Consider the following 17,907-nt stretch of genomic DNA (forward strand, 5'->3'; position numbering starts at 1 on the left):
GGGGGTGCTGTGGACACATGAAGGTGTGAGGGATGGAAGGGAAGGCTGAGCCGTCCTCCACCCTGTACAGCCTCCACCTCCCTCTGCTACAGGCTGCTGCCTGAGCACGTCCCGGGCACGCTGCCTGCTCCCTACACAGCCCTATATGGGCTACGGGGACTGCGGGGGACCTGTGCAGCGCCAATCGCTCTACTGCTCCACCCTGACATGTAATTTATAGCTTTACCTACATGCTGCTCTTAAAGGGGAACTACGGTCTTCTTAATGGATTGTGAAAAAATATTAAGGTGTAAAAAAGGGAAAAATAATAAAAAGTTTTGAGCAACGTGCATCATTCCAGGCGCGGCCATATTTGTTCATTACATATGCAGGCTCCGCTTCCTACCTAGTGATGGCACTTTAGCATTCCTTTGATTTCACAGCAAGCAGACCAGACAGATTTGATTAAAAAAACAAAAACAAAAAAAAATATAGACCCTCTGCAGTCTCTAATGAGGTCAAACATCCACAAGCACCTGGTAGACCATGTGATCTTTGCCTAGGCTCCGGGTCACATGATGGAGCCCAGCAGCAGTTTTGTTTTTTTTCTCCACAGTACGGAGGTACTGTTATTAGAATGTGATTTAGCAATGCTGCCTAGGGCTGTACTGCCAATTAGATCTCTGCTACCGAGAGATTAACCCCTTGTTGGGAATAATTCGATTTCAATGAAAAGGACGATCAACGGGCAGTTAACTCCTCCCCTTCAGTTTGGCACGGGTGTACCGGCTCCTCTCCTGGACTGAAGTGTCTTCCTCTTAAGTCACCGCACACTGTGAGCTTCTCACCATGTGCATTAGAAGCTGCAGCAAGTCAGAGCTCCACCTCATTTCCTGGCTGGATGACGTCCAGCATCATCTAGGTCTTTCCTTCCCAGCCTGACTGTCCCTGGCCCAGGGGTGGACTGACCATTCGGGAACTCAGGCAAAGCCCGAGGGCCCAGGGTCAGTAGGGGGTCCCGTGAGATGCCCCTGGTACCTTTCATAGGCTTCTGGGTGTGGTTGAGTGTGGGCGAGGACACGGGGGCCCCATGATTCCCTATTGCCCGGGGGCCCCATGAGTTCTCAGTCCACCCGATACCGCCATAGCTGTATAAACCCCATTACAGCCAGACGACTCGGGGCCCCATAGGAGCTGCATGGTGTGCAGCTCCTAAATATAATTCCAGCCTTGGGTGAGGACACAGGGGCCCCATGATCCCCTATTGCCCGGGGGCCCCATAAGTTGTTAGTCCACCCCTGCCCTGGCCCCGCCCCTTTCATTCATTGGATTTCAGTTCTTTCAAACATAGGGGCTCAGCATCACATGTGGGCGTTACCATGAAAATACAGCCCGCCTAGGGAAGCCCATTGCTCCAGACCAGGGGCGGACTGACCATTCCAGCACTGCCTGAGGGCCCGGGGTCAGTAGGGGGCCCCATGAAATGCCCCTGGCACCTTTTATAGGCTTTTGTTGGGTGTGCTTTGAGTGTGGGCAAGGACACAGGGGCCCCATGATACCCTATTGCTCGGGGGCCACGAGTTGTCAGCCCGCCCCTGCTCCAGACTGACACCCACCAAGGCAATTAAATATTTGCAAAACTCTTCTCAAGAGCCAGCCCACTGCTTACATCAGGAGGGCTCTTGAGAGGAGTACTGAGGCCATGATGTTTTTAGGAAGCCACGTGCAGCACCCTGCTGGCCCCTCCTACCAGCCACTATCTGCCTGCAATGCATAGAGAAGCACAGAGACCCAGTGATGTCCCAGGGACTAAGATAAAAAAGGCATGTAATGAAAATAGAAAGGTTTTATTTATAAAATGTCATTTGTGTGTTCAAGGAAAGGGGGGAGGGGGGACATAATATAAACAGATTAGGCTCGAGAATCCAGAGAGCTCCTCACATGTGTGCTGGGAGGGTCAGCGTTCCGATTCTGAGGAATTTCCTCCGTCACACCTAATCCTCCAGAAACCGTAAAAGAAAAAATCGGGGAAAGGTTTTTGTTGTGTAAAAAGGAGTAGTGGAGCACTGAAGAGGCTCCAAGGGGGCGGAGCGAGGAATCCAGCAACCAATAGAAAAAGTCTGCCCCTCCTCTGAAGTAATAGGATTGAGCGGATGGTGCGGGGGTCCCCATCTGTCGGATTCTCCGAAAACAATGGGGTATGTACCAGGGGCGGATTGACAACTCATGAGCCCCCCCGGGCAATAGGGGATCATGGGGCCCCTGTGTTCTTGCCCACACTCAAAAAAGCCTATGAAAAAAAAGGTACCAGGGGCATCTCATGGGGCCCCCTACTGACCCCGGGCCCTCAGGCAGTGCCCGAGTGCTCGAATGATCAGCCTGGTCCGTACAGATCCATACCCCAGCCCGTGTAAAACTCTGACACAATTAGAAGACGTCGCCATATTCCGCCCACGAGGTGACACCAGACCTCCACCCAGGGAAAGGTCACAGCTAAAGAGAACCTGTCACTCACTGCCTGCAGTCATCCCAGAAACCTGAGCCAAGGAATGCGGCTCATCCGTGTACAGTGTGATACCCGAGACTGGAGGCTCCGTCCCCATGGTGCCTCGTGCCCTCGGTGAGCTCATCACCTGGAACAAAGCCCACCAACCAGACGGGCGCTTTATATGTCGCAAGAGTCACCGCTGAGGATTTCCCTATCCACATACGACCTCCCAGCCACAGACGGACTACAAGTCCCAGCAGATCAACTGGTTATCTGAGGACATGCTGGGGCTTGCAGTTCCTCAGATGTCATTAAGTCATCGCTGACTATACCAGGACTTCCATTTTCCTCCCCTAGCTGGTATGGCCACCACCGGTTATACTGGGACTTGTAGTTCATTTGTCATTGGCTATGCTGGGATATGTAGTTCTCTCCTGCTGGAAGGGCATACTGGAATTTGTAGTTCTTCAGAGGATATTCTGGGAATTGGAGTTCCTCAAATAGAAAGGAGCTATGCTGGGACTTGTCGTTCACCCGACAGCCAGCAGGACATGCTGGGACTTGTAGTTGCTCATTTAGAAGGCATGCTGTGACTTGTAGTTCCCCAGCCAGTGTTCAGGTGTGACTGGCTATTGTGGAATGCGGTGGAGTTCCTCAGCTGGTGCTCATTTCTCATAGGCTATGCTGGGATATGTAGTCCCCCCCCCCCCGCTGTAAGGACATACTAGGATTTGTAGTTCCCAAGCTAGATCTTCTGGTACTTGTAGTTCCTCAACTACAACCATGACAGGCTATGCTAGGACTTTTAGTTCTTCGGCTAGAGTTTAGCCCCTGTTGGCTGGAGCATTTAATTACTCTCCAGCTAGAGGGCCCCTATGACAGTTCCAGGTAAGTAGAGGACAGTTCCAGGTAAGTAGACGGCATAGGGACCTGGGAGGGGGGTGGGGTCACCCTGGGACGTGGGAGCGGCAGGTTCCTGAGTAGTGCTGACTGCAGACTTACACAGCTCCGCACATGAGGAATGTCGGACTCCTGCGGGGGTGAGGCAGAGGGCCGGCAGGGCACAGCTTACCCACAAGAGGCATAGCAGGACTGCGGGCCCCTGGGGTGTGAGTGAAGAGCAGGTGGTGGAACACGCAAGGGATCCCTCTAGTATTGGAGGGCATAATGGGACTTGCGGTCGCCCCCCAGACAGACCCAACGGGACTTGCGGTCCCCCCACCCCACCGGCAGACCCAACGGGACTTGCGGTTGCCCCCCGACAGACCCAACGGGACTTGCGGTCCCCCCCCCCCCCCCCCACCGGCAGACCCAACGGGACTTGCGGTCCCCCCCCCCCCCCCCACCGGCAGACCCAACGGGACTTGCGGTCCCCCCCCCCCCCCCCCCCCCACCGGCAGACCCAACGGGACTTGCGGTCCCCCCCCCCCCCCCCACCGGCAGACCAACGGGACGTGCGGTCCCCCCCCCCCCCCCCACCGGCAGACCCAACGGGACTTGCGTCCCCCCCCCCCCCCCCCCCACGGCAGACCCAACGGGACTTGCGGTCCCCCCCCCCCCCCCCCCCCCCCCCCCCCCCCCCCACCGGCAGACCCAACGGGACTTGCGGTCCCCCCCCCCCCCCCCCCCACCGGCAGACCCAACGGGACTTTGCGGTCCCCCCCCCCCCCACCGGCAGACCCAACGGGACTTGCGGTCCCCCCCCCCCCCACCGGCAGACCCAACGGGACTTGCGGTCGCCCCCCCCCCACCGGCAGACCCAACGGACTTGCGGTCGCCGCCCACCGGCAGACCCAACGGGACTTGCGGTCGCCGCCCACCGGCAGACCCAACGGGACTTGCGGTCGCCGCCCACCGGCAGACCCAACGGGACTTGCGGTCGCCGCCCACCGGCAGACCCAACGGGACTTGCGGTCGCCGCCCACCGGCAGACCCAACGGGACTTGCGGTCGCCGCCCACCGGCAGACCCAACGGGACTTGCGGTCGCCGCCCCACCGGCAGACCCAACGGACTTGCGGTCGCCCACCGGCAGACCCAACGGGACTTGCGGTCGCCCACCGGCAGACCCAACGGGACTTGCGGTCGCCCACCGGCAGACCCAACGGGACTTGCGGTCGCCCACCGGCAGACCCAACGGGACTTGCGGTCGCCCACCGGCAGACCCAACGGGACTTGCGGTCTCCCCTGACGCCATTATACTGAATCCTCCTGTCGTTCTGCCCTGGTAAAGGCGGATGAACCCCGGCCCGTAGGCTGGCGGCCAACATGCCAGTGACTAATTATAATATGCCCCCCCGACAGACCCAATGGAACTTGCGGTCGCCCCCCCGACAGGCCCAACGGAGCCTGCGGTCGCCCCCCCGACAGGCCCAACGGAGCCTGCGGTCGCCCCCCCGACAGGCCCAACGGAGCCTGCGGTCGCCCCCCCGACAGGCCCAACGGAGCCTGCGGTCGCCCCCCCGACAGGCCCAACGGAGCCTGCAGTCGCCCCCCCCGACAGGCCCAACGGGGCCTGCGGTCGCCCCCCCGACAGGCCCAACGGGGCCTGCGGTCGCCCCTGATGCCATTATACTGAATCCTCCTGTCGTTCTGCCCTGGTGAAGGCGGATGAACCCCGGTCTGTAGGCCGGCAGCCGCCATGCCAGTGACTCATTCCACCCCACAGACACATCTTCCTTTCACCCTGCGAGCGGTGAGATCCATCATGTCGGCCCACATGCCAGGCTCTGAGCGGCGGTCTCATACTTGAGCAGCGAGTAATACTTGGAGCCCCTCCAATTCCTTCCGTCACACTGCCTCCTGCTCTCCGTCACTGGCGGACACAAATCCTGGGGCCTCGAGTGAAATATGAACACCCACATACTGATACAAGAGCGGAACAATGTTGGCCATGTGTGTCCGCGGCATCACTGAGGATTGTGGGATGGGGCGACTCGCTGCAGATATTTTCCAGCATGCTGAGCACATTGTGTGCCATTGGCTGCTCAAGCGTCCAAACACCCTCAACATCTGTACAACTGCTGGGAGGCGGCTCCATATATCTATCACCCCTTTGGTAACATTAGGCAGCTCTCACGTCAACCCGCTAAATGCATCCACATGAGCTGCTCCATCTTTCAGAACATATGCAGCTTTGGTCATTCAGCTTTATGACCCCCCCCCCCCCCCCTCCACCACACAGAGGGTGACAACACTATTCGGAGCCTGCAGCCATGTTCATTGCCGATTCACCACCCCGCCTTGCATCACTACATGCTCAAGGACGTGCCTGTACTCTAAGCTGCCTCAACACCCACCCCCAGCGCCTGAAATATGTTATTACACAAGCACTGTACAATGCAACAGATCCTAGTAGATCCTCCCACCGTCAGCCTGATTTCTGCTGCTCAGGAAGAAGATGAGACATTTCGGGTGGTTATACATTTTGTACAGCTGTCTATACTGCAGACGACTTGCATAAGCACGATAATTATAATGTACAGTAAAGCCATCAGGGAGAAGATCTCAAGGGTTTCAAGTGGAGGGAGTCCAGAGGATGAACATGATTTAGAAGCTAAAAGCGGTCATTAGAGGAGGTCTCAAGGGTTTCAAAGTGAAGGGAGTCCAGAGGATGAACACGATTTAGAGACTAAATCGGTCATTAGAGGAGGACGCAAGGGTTTCAAAGTGAAGGGAGACCAGAGGATGAACACGATTTAGAAGCTAAAAGCGGTCATTAGAGGAGGTCTCAAGGGTTTCAAAGTGAAGGGAGTCCAGAGGATGAACACGATTTAGAGACTAAATCGGTCATTAGAGGAGGTCTCAAGGGTTTCAAAGTGAAGGGAGTCCAGAGGATGAACACGATTTAGAAACCAAAGCGGTCATTAGAGGAGGTCTCAAGGGTTTCAAAGTGAAGGGAGTCCAGAGGATGAACACAATTTAGACGCTAAAAGCGGTCATTAGAGGAGGACGCAAGGGTTTCAAAGTGAAGAGGGAGTCCAGAGGATGAACACGATTTAGAAACTAAAAGCGGTCATTAGAGGAGGTCTCAAGGGTTTCAAGTGGAGGAAATCCAGAGGATTTAGAGACTAAAGCGGTCATTAGAGGAGGTCTCAAGGGTTTCAAAGTGAAGGGAGTCCAGAGGATGAACACGATTTAGAAGCTAAAGCGGTCATTAGAGGAGGTCTCAAGGGTTTCAAGTGAAGGGAGTCCAGAGGATGAACGCGATTTAGAAGCTAAAAGCAGTCATTAGAGGAGGTCTCAAGGGTTTCAAGTGGAAGAAATCCAGAGGATTTAGAGACTAAAGCGGTCAGAGGAGGTCTCAAGGGTTTCAAAGTGAAGGGAGACCAGAGGATGAACATGATTTAGAAGCTAAAAGCGGTCATTAGAGGAGGACGCAAGGGTTTCAAAGTGAAGAGGGAGTCCAGAGGATGAACACGATTTAGAAACTAAAGCAATCATTAGAGGAGGTCTCAATGGAGGTGTGGGAAGTCCAGAGGATGGACCCCTCCACACAATGTCCCAACAAAACAGGCCACAACACTTCACCACATTTAGGCTGGCCATACATGATACAATTTTCATGTTCAGTTTTCCTTTAGATTTACCGAGACCATATACTAGGACAAGGGTGGGCAACTGTGGCCCTCCAGCTGTTGGTGAACTACAAGTCCCATCACGCCTTTGCCTTTGGGAGTCATGCTTGTAACTGTCAGTTTTGCAATGCCTCATGGGACTTTTTAGTTCTACAACAGCTGGAGGGCCACAGTTGCCCGCCCCTGTACTAGGAGGTCAAACCTAAACCACGCAGTCAGCCAGGCCCTTGCCCTACGTAGCTGAAGGTAAATCCAAACAAAGTTGAAGGAAATGGTATCCTGTATGGCCAGCTTTACGAAGTGGTGGGCAGCAATGACCGCTTTGCACATCATAATGGAGTCACAGTGGCTCAGCCATTACTATGGTTCTCCAGGACGACAATAAATGTCCCTGCTGAGAGTCAACCCACCTAAAAGTGGTATTTTGCTTCTATGTTGAGAAACAATGGTTTAAAATCCATCAAGAACCTGAAATATTTTTGGGTGGAGCAGTCATTCATGCTCTCCGTACTACTCGGCCAAGTACCTTAAGTGGTCAGCTGACTGGATTCACCAAACACTTACTGAGCAATCAAACTTCGAAATAATAAAAATGGAATGGAGGTTACTGTATAGTCTAGGCCCTGGACAAGACACGATAGTGCAGGACCAACATGACAAGGAAATCAAGAAATACGTTCATAAAGAAGTGTACAATATATGTACATACCTTCTTCCGGAGAAGGTTCTAGATTAGTCACGTCCTCTGTGACCTCAACCCAACGTCTTTTGTCCGAGTCTACATGGACAGCATCTTTACCATCTTTGGATTGTGGAAGAATCTTGGTAAGGGCGATGGTTTCTGACGCCGCATGGAGAACCTTCTCTTTGGCCTCTGGAGGATTCTGGGTAAGGACAACAGTTTTGGATACCACTTTTAGAACCTCTTCCTTGGATTCCGATGGATTCTGAGTAGGAACAGTTTCCGACACCTTTTGGAGGACCATATCTTTGGATTCAGATGGAATCTGGAAATGAATGGTCTCTGACACAGCTTGAAGGACCTGCTCTTTAGTCTCAGTTTTTGTCAAAGCTTTAAGAACCTCTGTTTTGGATTCTGGAGGATTTGGAGTAGGCAGAGCAGTTTCTGAAGGCTTTTGGGGGACGTCCACCTTTGGCACATTCAGTGGTCCCTCTCCATTGTCTCTCTGGTCTGACAAGTCAGGTTTAGATGTAGGTTCCTTGGTCCCTGGTAATGGCTCAGTTTCCGGCACACAGATGCCCGCACCTGTATCTACCAGTGTCTCCTCTGTAACTTCTTCTATATATAAATCCTGTGCATTAGGGTGAGGTAAAGTCGATGAAACAGACACACTTTGGAGATGACTCTGAATATGTAAGACTTTTGTTGTCACGATGGATCTTTGTTCTGCGATAGTCTTAGTTTCTGAAAATGTGACCATTTTTTCTTCTTTAGCCACTGGAGGGTTCTGGGAAAGAGTAGCTAAAGACACTTCCAGGTCATCCCTAATCTTGGTTTTAGAAGCAGACTTTTCATTGGTTTCTTCCAGTTTTGTTTCTTCTGTCTCTTGATCAGGTTCTAGAGGATGGGAAACCGCTGGATTTTTCCCCAGCTTGACCTCAGTGATCGGAGAGCTAACACCTTGATCTAAAGTGAAATCATCCAGTATTATAGTCCGTATTTGCTTAGGATGGATTTCAAATTTTGGTTCAGCATTGGTCTGATCTTTTTCTTGGGTAGCCTCCTCCTTTGTTGACTGGGTGACAGAAATCTGTGGACCTTCCATTTTTGTTGATTCTACAATCACCTCTTTGCCCTTGTCTCTTTTCTTGGACCCCTTTTTGCTCTCCTCCTGGGCTATGCTAGCTTGGAGGGTAGCCTCCTCCTCTTTCTTTGCAAGTTGGGTGGCAGAGATCTCGGAGCCATCTATTTCTGCCAATTCTTTAGCCTCCTTTCTAGCCTTGCCCCCCTTACTCTTGGATCCCTTTTTGCTCTTATGTCCAATTTCCTGGTCTAGGCTAGGTTGCAGGGTAGCCACCACCTCCTCCTCTTTCTTTGCAACTTGGGTGGCAGAGACCTTTGGACCTTCTATTTCTGCCGATTCTTTAGCCTCCTTCTTAACCTTATCGCCCTTACTCTTGGATCCCTTTTTGCTCTTATGTCCAATTTCCTGGTCTAGGCTAGGTTGCAGGGTAGCCACCTCCTCCTCCTCTTTCTTTGCAACTTGGGTGGCAGAGACCTCTGGGCCTTCTATTTTTGCTGATTCTTCAGCCTCATTCTTGGCCTTGTCACCCTTACCCTTGGACCCCTTTTTGCTCTCCTGTCCAATTTCCTGGTCTACGCAAAGTTGCAGGATAGCCTCCTCCTCCTCTTTCTTTGCTGTTTGGATGGCAAGGACCTCCGGACCTTCCATTTTTGCTGATTCTATATCCTTCTTTGCCTGGTCATACTTACTCTTGGACCCTTTTTTGCTCTTCTCCTGAGCAACCGCCTGGTCTACACTAGGCTGTAGGGTTTCTTGCTGAGACCCTTCTGTGCTGGACTGTTCAACTACCTCTACTACCCAATCTTTCGGTTTCTGAGTTTTGCTCTTTTTGCCCTTTTGTATCTCTAGTTTGTGTTCTGTTTTGCTGGTTACTACACTTGAGCTTGTCTGACCAAGTGTCACCTGTAAAATGGTTTCCTCCCGTAAAACCTTTTCTATATTTTTCTCTATTTTCTCCTGTTTAGTTTTTAAGGGTTCGCTAGTCACCTTCACCTCAGTTGAGACCTGGGTCACCTCTACTCCCTGCTCTTTCTTGGGCTCTACCTTTTCAGCCTCGCTCGTGGGCTCTACCTTTTCAGCCTCGCTCGTGGGCTTGGGCTTTTCAGCCTCGCTCGTGGGCTTGGGCTTTTCAGCCTCGCTCGTGGGCTTGGGCTTTTCAGCCTCGCTCGTGGGCTTGGGCTTTTCAGCCTCGCTCGTGGGCTTGGGCTCTTCCTTCCTAACCTCGCTCGTGGGCTTGGGCTCTTCCTTCCTAACCTCGCTCGTGGGCTTGGGCTCTTCCTTCCTAACCTCGCTCGTGGGCTTGGGCTCTTCCTTCCTAACCTCGCTCGTGGGCTTGGGCTCTTCCTCTTTAACCTCACTCTTGGGCTCTTCCTTCTCACTCTTAGGCTTGGGCTCTTCCTTCTCACTCTTAGGCTTGGGCTCTTCCTTCTCACTCTTAGGCTTGGGCTCTTCCTTCTCACTCTTAGGCTTGGGCTCTTCCTTCTCACTCTTAGGCTTGGGCTCTTCCTTCTCACTCTTAGGCTTGGGCTCTTCCTTCTCACTCTTAGGCTTGGGCTCTTCCTTCTCACTCTTAGGCTTGGGCTCTTCCTTCTCACTCTTAGGCTTGGGCTCTTCCTTCTCACTCTTAGGCTTGGGCTCTTCCTTCTCACTCTTAGGCTTGGGCTCTTCCTTCTTAGCCTCACTCTTGGGCTCCTCCTTCTTAGCCTCACTCTTGGGCTCCTCCTTCTTAGCCTCACTCTTGGGCTCCTCCTTCTTAGCCTCACTCTTGGGCTCCTCCTTCTTAGCCTCACTCTTGGGCTCCTCCTTCTTAGCCTCACTCTTGGGCTCCTCCTTCTTAGCCTCACTCTTGGGCTCCTCCTTCTTAGCCTCACTCTTGGGCTCCTCCTTCTTAGCCTCACTCTTGGGCTCCTCCTTCTTAGCCTCACTCTTGGGCTCCTCCTTCTTAGCCTCACTCTTGGGCTCCTCCTTCTTAGCCTCACTCTTGGGCTCCTCCTTCTTAGCCTCACTCTTGGGCTCCTCCTTCTTAGCCTCACTCTTGGGCTCCTCCTTCTTAGCCTCACTCTTGGGCTCCTCCTTCTTAGCCTCACTCTTGGGCTTGGGCTCTTCCTTCTTAGCCTCACGCTTTGGCTCTTCCTTTTTAGCCTCGCTCTTGGGCTTGGGTTCTTCCTTTTTAGCCTCGCTCTTGGGCTCCTCCTTCTTAGACTCGCTCTTGGGCTTAGGCTCTTCCTTCCTAACCTCGCTCGTGGGCTTGGGCTCTTCCTTCCTAACCTCGCTCGTGGGCTTGGGCTCTTCCTTCCTAACCTCGCTCGTGGGCTTGGGCTCTTCCTTCCTAACCTCGCTCGTGGGCTTGGGCTCTTCCTTCCTAACCTCGCTCGTGGGCTTGGGCTCTTCCTTCCTAACCTCGCTCGTGGGCTTGGGCTCTTCCTTCCTAACCTCGCTCGTGGGCTTGGGCTCTTCCTTCCTAACCTCGCTCGTGGGCTTGGGCTCTTCCTTCCTAACCTCGCTCGTGGGCTTGGGCTCTTCCTTCCTAACCTCGCTCGTGGGCTTGGGCTCTTCCTTCCTAACCTCGCTCGTGGGCTTGGGCTCTTCCTTCCTAACCTCGCTCGTGGGCTTGGGCTCTTCCTTCCTAACCTCGCTCGTGGGCTTGGGCTCTTCCTTCCTAACCTCGCTCGTGGGCTTGGGCTCTTCCTTCCTAACCTCGCTCGTGGGCTTGGGCTCTTCCTTCCTAACCTCGCTCGTGGGCTTGGGCTCTTCCTTCCTAACCTCGCTCGTGGGCTTGGGGCTCTTCCTTCCTAACCTCGCTCGTGGGCTTGGGCTCTTCCTTCCTAACCTCGCTCGTGGGCTTGGGCTCTTCCTTCCTAACCTCGCTCGTGGGCTTGGGCTCTTCCTTCCTAACCTCGCTCGTGGGCTTGGGCTCTTCCTTCCTAACCTCGCTCGTGGGCTTGGGCTCTTCCTTCCTAACCTCGCTCGTGGGCTTGGGCTCTTCCTTCCTAACCTCGCTCGTGGGCTTGGGCTCTTCCTTCCTAACCTCGCTCGTGGGCTTGGGCTCTTCCTTCCTAATCTCGATCGTGGGCTTGGGCTCTTCCTTCCTAACCTCGCTCGTGGGCTTGGGCTCTTCCTCTTTAACCTCACTCTTGGGCTCTTCCTTCTCACTCTTAGGCTTGGGCTCTTCCTTCTTAGCCTCACTCTTGGGCTCTTCCTTTTTAGCCTCACTCTTGGGCTCCTCCTTCTTAGCCTCACTCTTGGGCTTGGGCTCTTCCTTCTTAGCCTCACGCTTTGGCTTGGGCTCCTCCTTCTTAGCCTCACGCTTGGGCTCCTCCTCCTTAGCCTCACTCTTGGGCTTGGGCTCTTCCTTTTTAGCCTCACTCTTGGGCTTGGGCTCTTCCTTTTTAGCCTCACTCTTGGGCTCTTCCTTTTTAGCCTCACTCTTGGGCTCTTCCTTTTTAGCCTCACTCTTGGGCTTGGGCTCTTCCTTTTTAGCCTCACTCTTGGGCTCTTCCTTTTTAGCCTCACTCTTGGGCTCTTCCTTTTTAGCCTCACTCTTGGGCTCTTCCTTTTTAGCCTCACTCTTGGGCTCTTCCTTTTTAGCCTCACTCTTGGGCTCTTCCTTTTTAGCCTCACTCTTGGGCTCTTCCTTTTTAGCCTCACTCTTGGGCTCTTCCTTTTTAGCCTCACTCTTGGGCTCTTCCTTTTTAGCCTCACTCTTGGGCTCTTCCTTTTTAGCCTCACTCTTGGGCTCTTCCTTTTTAGCCTCACTCTTGGGCTCTTCCTTTTTAGCCTCACTCTTGGGCTCTTCCTTTTTAGCCTCACTCTTGGGCTCTTCCTTTTTAGCCTCACTCTTGGGCTCTTCCTTTTTAGCCTCACTCTTGGGCTCTTCCTTTTTAGCCTCACTCTTGGGCTCGGGCTCTTCCTTTTTAGCCTCACTCTTGGGCTCGGGCTCTTCCTTTTTAGCCTCACTCTTGGGCTTGGGCTCTTCCTTTTTAGCCTCACTCTTGGGCTCTTCCTTTTTAGCCTCACTCTTGGGCTTGGGCTCTTCCTTTTTAGCCTCACTCTTGGGCTTGGGCTCTTCCTTTTTAGCCTCACTCTTGGGCTTGGGCTCTTCCTTTTTAGCCTCACTCTTGGGCTTGGGCTCTTCCTTTTTAGCCTCACTCTTGGGCTCTTCCTTTTTAGCCTCACTCTTGGGCTCTTCCTTTTTAGCCTCACTCTTGGGCTCTTCCTTTTTAGCCTCACTCTTGGGCTTGGGCTCTTCCTTTTTAGCCTCACTCTTGGGCTCCTCCTTCTTAGCCTCACGCTTTGGCTTGGGCTCTTCCTTTATAGCCTCACTCTTGGGCTCCTCCTTCTTAGCCTCACGCTTGGGCTCCTCCTTCTTAGCCTCACGCTTGGGCTCCTCCTTCTTAGCCTCACGCTTTGGCTTGGGCTCTTCCTTTATAGCCTCACTCTTGGGCTCTTCCTTTTTCGCCTCACTCTTGGGCTCTTCCTTTTTCGCCTCACTCTTGGGCTCTTCCTTTTTCGCCTCACTCTTGGGCTCTTCCTTTTTCGCCTCACTCTTGGGCTCTTCCTTTTTCGCCTCACTCTTGGGCTCTTCCTTTTTCGCCTCACTCTTGGGCTTGGGCTCTTCCTTTTTCGCCTCACTCTTGGGCTCTTCCTTCTTGGCCTCACTCGTGGGCTCTTCCTTCTTGGCCTCACTCGTGGGCTCTTCCTTCTTGGCCTCACTCTTCTTGGCCTCACTCTTGGGCTCTTCCTTCTTGGCCTCACTCTTGGGCTCTTCCTTCTTGGCCTCACTCTTGGGCTCTTCCTTCTTGGCCTCACTCTTGGGCTCTTCCTTCTTGGCCTCACTCTTGGGCTCTTCCTTCTTGGCCTCACTCTTGGGCTCTTCCTTCTTGGCCTCACTCTTGGGCTCTTCCTTCTTGGCCTCACTCTTGGGCTCTTCCTTCTTGGCCTCACTCTTGGGCTCTTCCTTCTTGGCCTCACTCTTGGGCCGAAGATTTGATTCAGAACTTTGCTTTTTATGTTTTTCTGATATTTTTTCCTGGGCAAGCTTCTGTTCCTTCTGACCTTTGACCTCTAACTGGAGGTCGGATTTTGCCTTGGTGATTAGAGGTGTGGCTGTTGAAGTCACTAGACTTGGAATTTCAGAAATCTCTCTCTCTCTTTTCTTTTTGTTTTTTTGCTTACTCCCTTCACCCTGTGACTCTACAGCCTCTGGGTTTGAAGCTACCTGAGCTTCAGTGACTTGTACATCTAGATGGTCCATCATTTGAGAATCATTTTTCTGCTTATCCTCTTGCTTCGCTTCTAATTTTACTGACTCAACAAGAGAGGCCATTATGCCTGAGGCCTGCTCAGCCTCCACTACCTCTGCCCTGCTTGGCTTCTTCTCTTTTTGCTTTTTGGATTGGCTCTTGCCTTGCCTGGGCTCCTGTTCCAATATCTTTTGAACTGTTGAGGTCTCTTTGACCTCCATGTTTTCCCCTTGCTGGTTGGTGGTCTCTAGTGTTTTAGGAGTACTGACGGGTGTTCTAGTCACTAAGGGGACTACATGGTGCTCATTTGATTTTTCTACGACTAGGTTTTTGTCCTCCTCCTGTGTTTGTAGCAGTCTGGGCCATGGTTTATTCCCTGCATACTGTAGCCGGGAGGTTGAGGTGACGCTATTTATAATGATCTCAGACTCTCTGGCTTGAGTCTCCTCCCTTCTCTCGTCCCGTCTCTCATGAATGGAGGCGATAGGACTCAGAGCTGTCAGAAAGTCAGCATGTGCTCTCACTGCCTGCTTGCTGGTCACCTCCGGCTTCCTAAGCCCTTGTGTCTCTGCCAGTCTCTTCTCAGCTATCCTTCTCTCTGTGATCTCCAAAGATGTCCTCTCTACAGAGCTCTTTCTACCCTCATCCCACTTTTGACTTTCCCTACTGCTCCCCCATTTCTCTCCTCCATTCAGGACATTAAAAGCATGACTAGGGTAACTTGTTCCCCCCTTCTGCTCATCCCTGTCCGCCCATCTCTGCCACCCACCTTCCTGCCAGCTGTTCTCAACCACGTGGGGAGTGGCGGAGCCATGCGTGCTGTTCTGTCCTCTCTGGATCACAGTCTGCTCTCTTCGCCGGTACTCCTGCCTCTCCACGTCGCCCTGGGGCTTTGGAACGTAGGATGTAGGCCCTCGGACAGACTGGACATTGGCAGAAGGTGTCCTCCTGGGTGCACCTTGGGGAGGCACGGGACGCCTCACTCTCTGGAGAGACGCCGGCACAATCTCAGGAGGGAGATGAAGGTACTGGCGCAGGTAAGCGATGCCTTCATTAGTGAGGTACCAGTAGCAATGCCTCCATACAAAGGTCTCCCGGACGAACCCCCGTGACTTCAGCGAGCCCATGGCTTTGCTCACCTGTAGGTTGGTGACACCGGGCACCTCGGCATGGCGGCTCTGCGGCCTTTCGTCATTGGTCGCCACCATGACTCCATCTCTGAAAAGGATTTCGTAGATCGCCCGCAGGCGATCCCGCGGCATCAGCATCCCGGCCACCATCTTGGCTCAATGAGGCTCAATTGCAAAGTGCAGCTTAAAAAAAAAAAAAATTCCAGCAGCAAAAATTTCAAATAGAAAGAAAAAAGGAAAATGATCCTGAGCAATAAATAAAAAGCCAGAAAATCCTGGAGCCGCGCGAAAACAGATCTGATCCCCCTGAATGGCCGTGTGACAGGGAGAAGCGGCAGCTCCGCTCCACAATAATCTCTGCAGAGCCTAAAAATGAGCAGCAAGAAAAGTTTTTTCCTCCTCCCCGAGTTGCTGCTCTCCCCCCCTCCTCAGCTGCCTTTGGAGAGGACTCCACCTCCAGGGTGTCAGAGAAACTGGACAGAGAAAAAAAGAGACAGCACAGAGAGCGAAGAGAGACTGCACAGAGCATGAGACGGGCACACCCAACCTACGGCTGGGGACTCCACCTTCTATCCATTCCTATACCAGACACCCAACGAGGTCCTCCATTCATCTCGCCGCGGTTAAACATTGCAGAGACGTTTTACAACCCACATGGCGGTGTCACCATTACAAGAACTAATTCAAAACAGCAGTAAACTCCATACAATGCAACAATTCATTTCAGGATAAAAAAAAGGTGACCGTGGGGATCTGGCTCATTAAATGATTGGCGACCGAACATGCATGTCTATACGCCAAGCGGGCGATTTGACCACGCATGGGGGAGGGAGGGGAATGATCACCCAATGACGGGCAAATCCAACTGAGATTGGCGGGTCGGTAGAGCAACCAAAAGACACCATTACAAGAACTAATTCAAAACAGCAGAAAACTCGATACAATGCAACAAATCATTTCAGGATATAAAAAAAGGTGACCGTGGGGATCTGGCTCATTAAACGATTGGTGACCGAACGTGCATGTCTATACGCCAAGCGGGCGATTTGACCACGCATGGGGGAGGGAGGGGAATGATCAGCACAGTGGCTAAATGTTTAGCACTTCCGCCTGGCAGTACTCGGGTCGTTGGTTCGAATCCCAACCACGGCACCACCTGCCTGGAGTTTGCATGTTCTCCCTGTGCCTGTGTGGGTTTCCTCCGGGTACTCTGGTTTCCTCCCACACTCCAAAGACATGCTGGTAGGTGAATTGGCCCCTGTCTAAATTGGCCCCAGTATGTGTATGTATGAATGTGAGTTAGGGACCTCAGATTGTACGCCCCTCGGGGGCGGGAACTGATGTGAATGTACAATATATATATGTAAAGTGCTGCGTAAATTGATGGCGCTATATAAGTACCCGAAATAAATAAAATCACCCAATGATGGGCAAATCCAACCGAGATCGGTGGGTCGGTAGAAGAACCAAAAGACACCATTACAAGAACTAATTCAAAACAGCAGGAAACTCGATACAATGCAACAATTCATTTCAGGATATAAAAAGGTGACCGTGGGGATCTGGCTCATTAAACGATTGGCGACCGAACGTGCATGTCTATACGCCAAGCGGGCGATTTGACCACTTGCCACGCATGGGGGAGGGAGGGGAACGATCACCCAATGATGGGCAAATACTATTGAGATTGGCGGGTCGGTAGAGCAACCAAAAGACACCATTACAAGAACTAATTAAAAGGAAACTCGATACAATGCAACAATTCATTTCAGGATATAAAAGGTGACCGTGGGGATCTGGCTCATTAAACGATTGGCGACCGAACGTGCATGTCTATACGCCAAGCAGGCGATTTGACCACGCATGAGGGAGGGGAATGATCACCCAATGATAGGCAAATCCAACCGAGATCGGCGGGTCGGTAGAGCAACCAAAAGACACCATTACAAGAATTCAAAACGGCAGGAAACTCGATACAATGCAACAAATCATTTCAGGATATAAAAGGTGACCGTGGGGATCTGGCTCATTAAACGATTGGCGACCGAACGTGCATGTCTATACGCCAAGCAGGCGATTTGACCACTGGGCACGCATGGGGGAGGCAGGGGAAATGATCACCCAACTGATGGGCAAATCCAACCGAGATTGGCGTTTCGGTAGAGAAACCAAAAGATACCTTAGATTCAGAAAAAGTATTCTTCACCCATAAACAATTGCAGCAACGACGACACGATCCATCTACCATCTACATCCAATCGGTGTACAGATTTCCATCACGAGGAACACAACGCACATTGAGATAAAACTGCAGTTATATCTTTCAGACGCAGCGAGGAGTTGGATCGTTTAACTTCAAATTCTGAATGTTTTGCAGCGGGAAGCTGTCAGTATGGAAAGTTCCTTATATCATCAGTAATTTGCTGTTACGTCAATCACGCAACTTCAGTTTTTTTTTTTTGCTCCACCCAAAACTGAGGTTTGGTGGCTGCTGGAGGGGTTTCCTCTTCCTCAGGGATTTTATTGGTCTATTCTCATCTCTGCTTCCCCCTAGTAACTGCAGCCATACTTAGGGGGGGGGGGGTCCCGCCATCCCTGATTAATTTGTATGTCATGGAAAACAGAACAGGAAGAGCTCTAATACCCCAATGGGGGTGCAGGAACTCCTCAAAAGAAAAAAATAAAAAAAACAAAAAAAAAACAAAAAAACACCAACTCCCCCCCCC

General features: G+C 52.4%; 1 protein-coding gene across 1 annotated transcript; it reads right to left on the minus strand.

Annotated features, from left to right (window-relative positions):
- Positions 1 to 4,235: 4,235 nt before the first annotated feature.
- LOC149435796 (uncharacterized) lies at positions 4,236 to 16,120 on the minus strand (the record flags this gene model as incomplete). The annotated part of the gene is made up of 3 exons (XM_089662428.1): positions 11,606 to 16,120; positions 7,752 to 11,571; positions 4,236 to 4,721 (listed from the first exon to the last, which is right to left on the minus strand). Coding segments are annotated over exons 1-3 (8,032 nt in total), but the record flags the coding sequence as incomplete, so codon positions are not given.
- Positions 16,121 to 17,907: the final 1,787 nt, after the last annotated feature.

The sequence above is a fragment of the Staurois parvus genome, unplaced genomic scaffold, assembly GCF_062004578.1.
Source record: "Staurois parvus isolate SC_StPar_1 unplaced genomic scaffold, SC_StPar_1.0 ptg001474l, whole genome shotgun sequence".
NCBI classification, from domain to species: Eukaryota; Metazoa; Chordata; class Amphibia; order Anura; family Ranidae; genus Staurois; species Staurois parvus.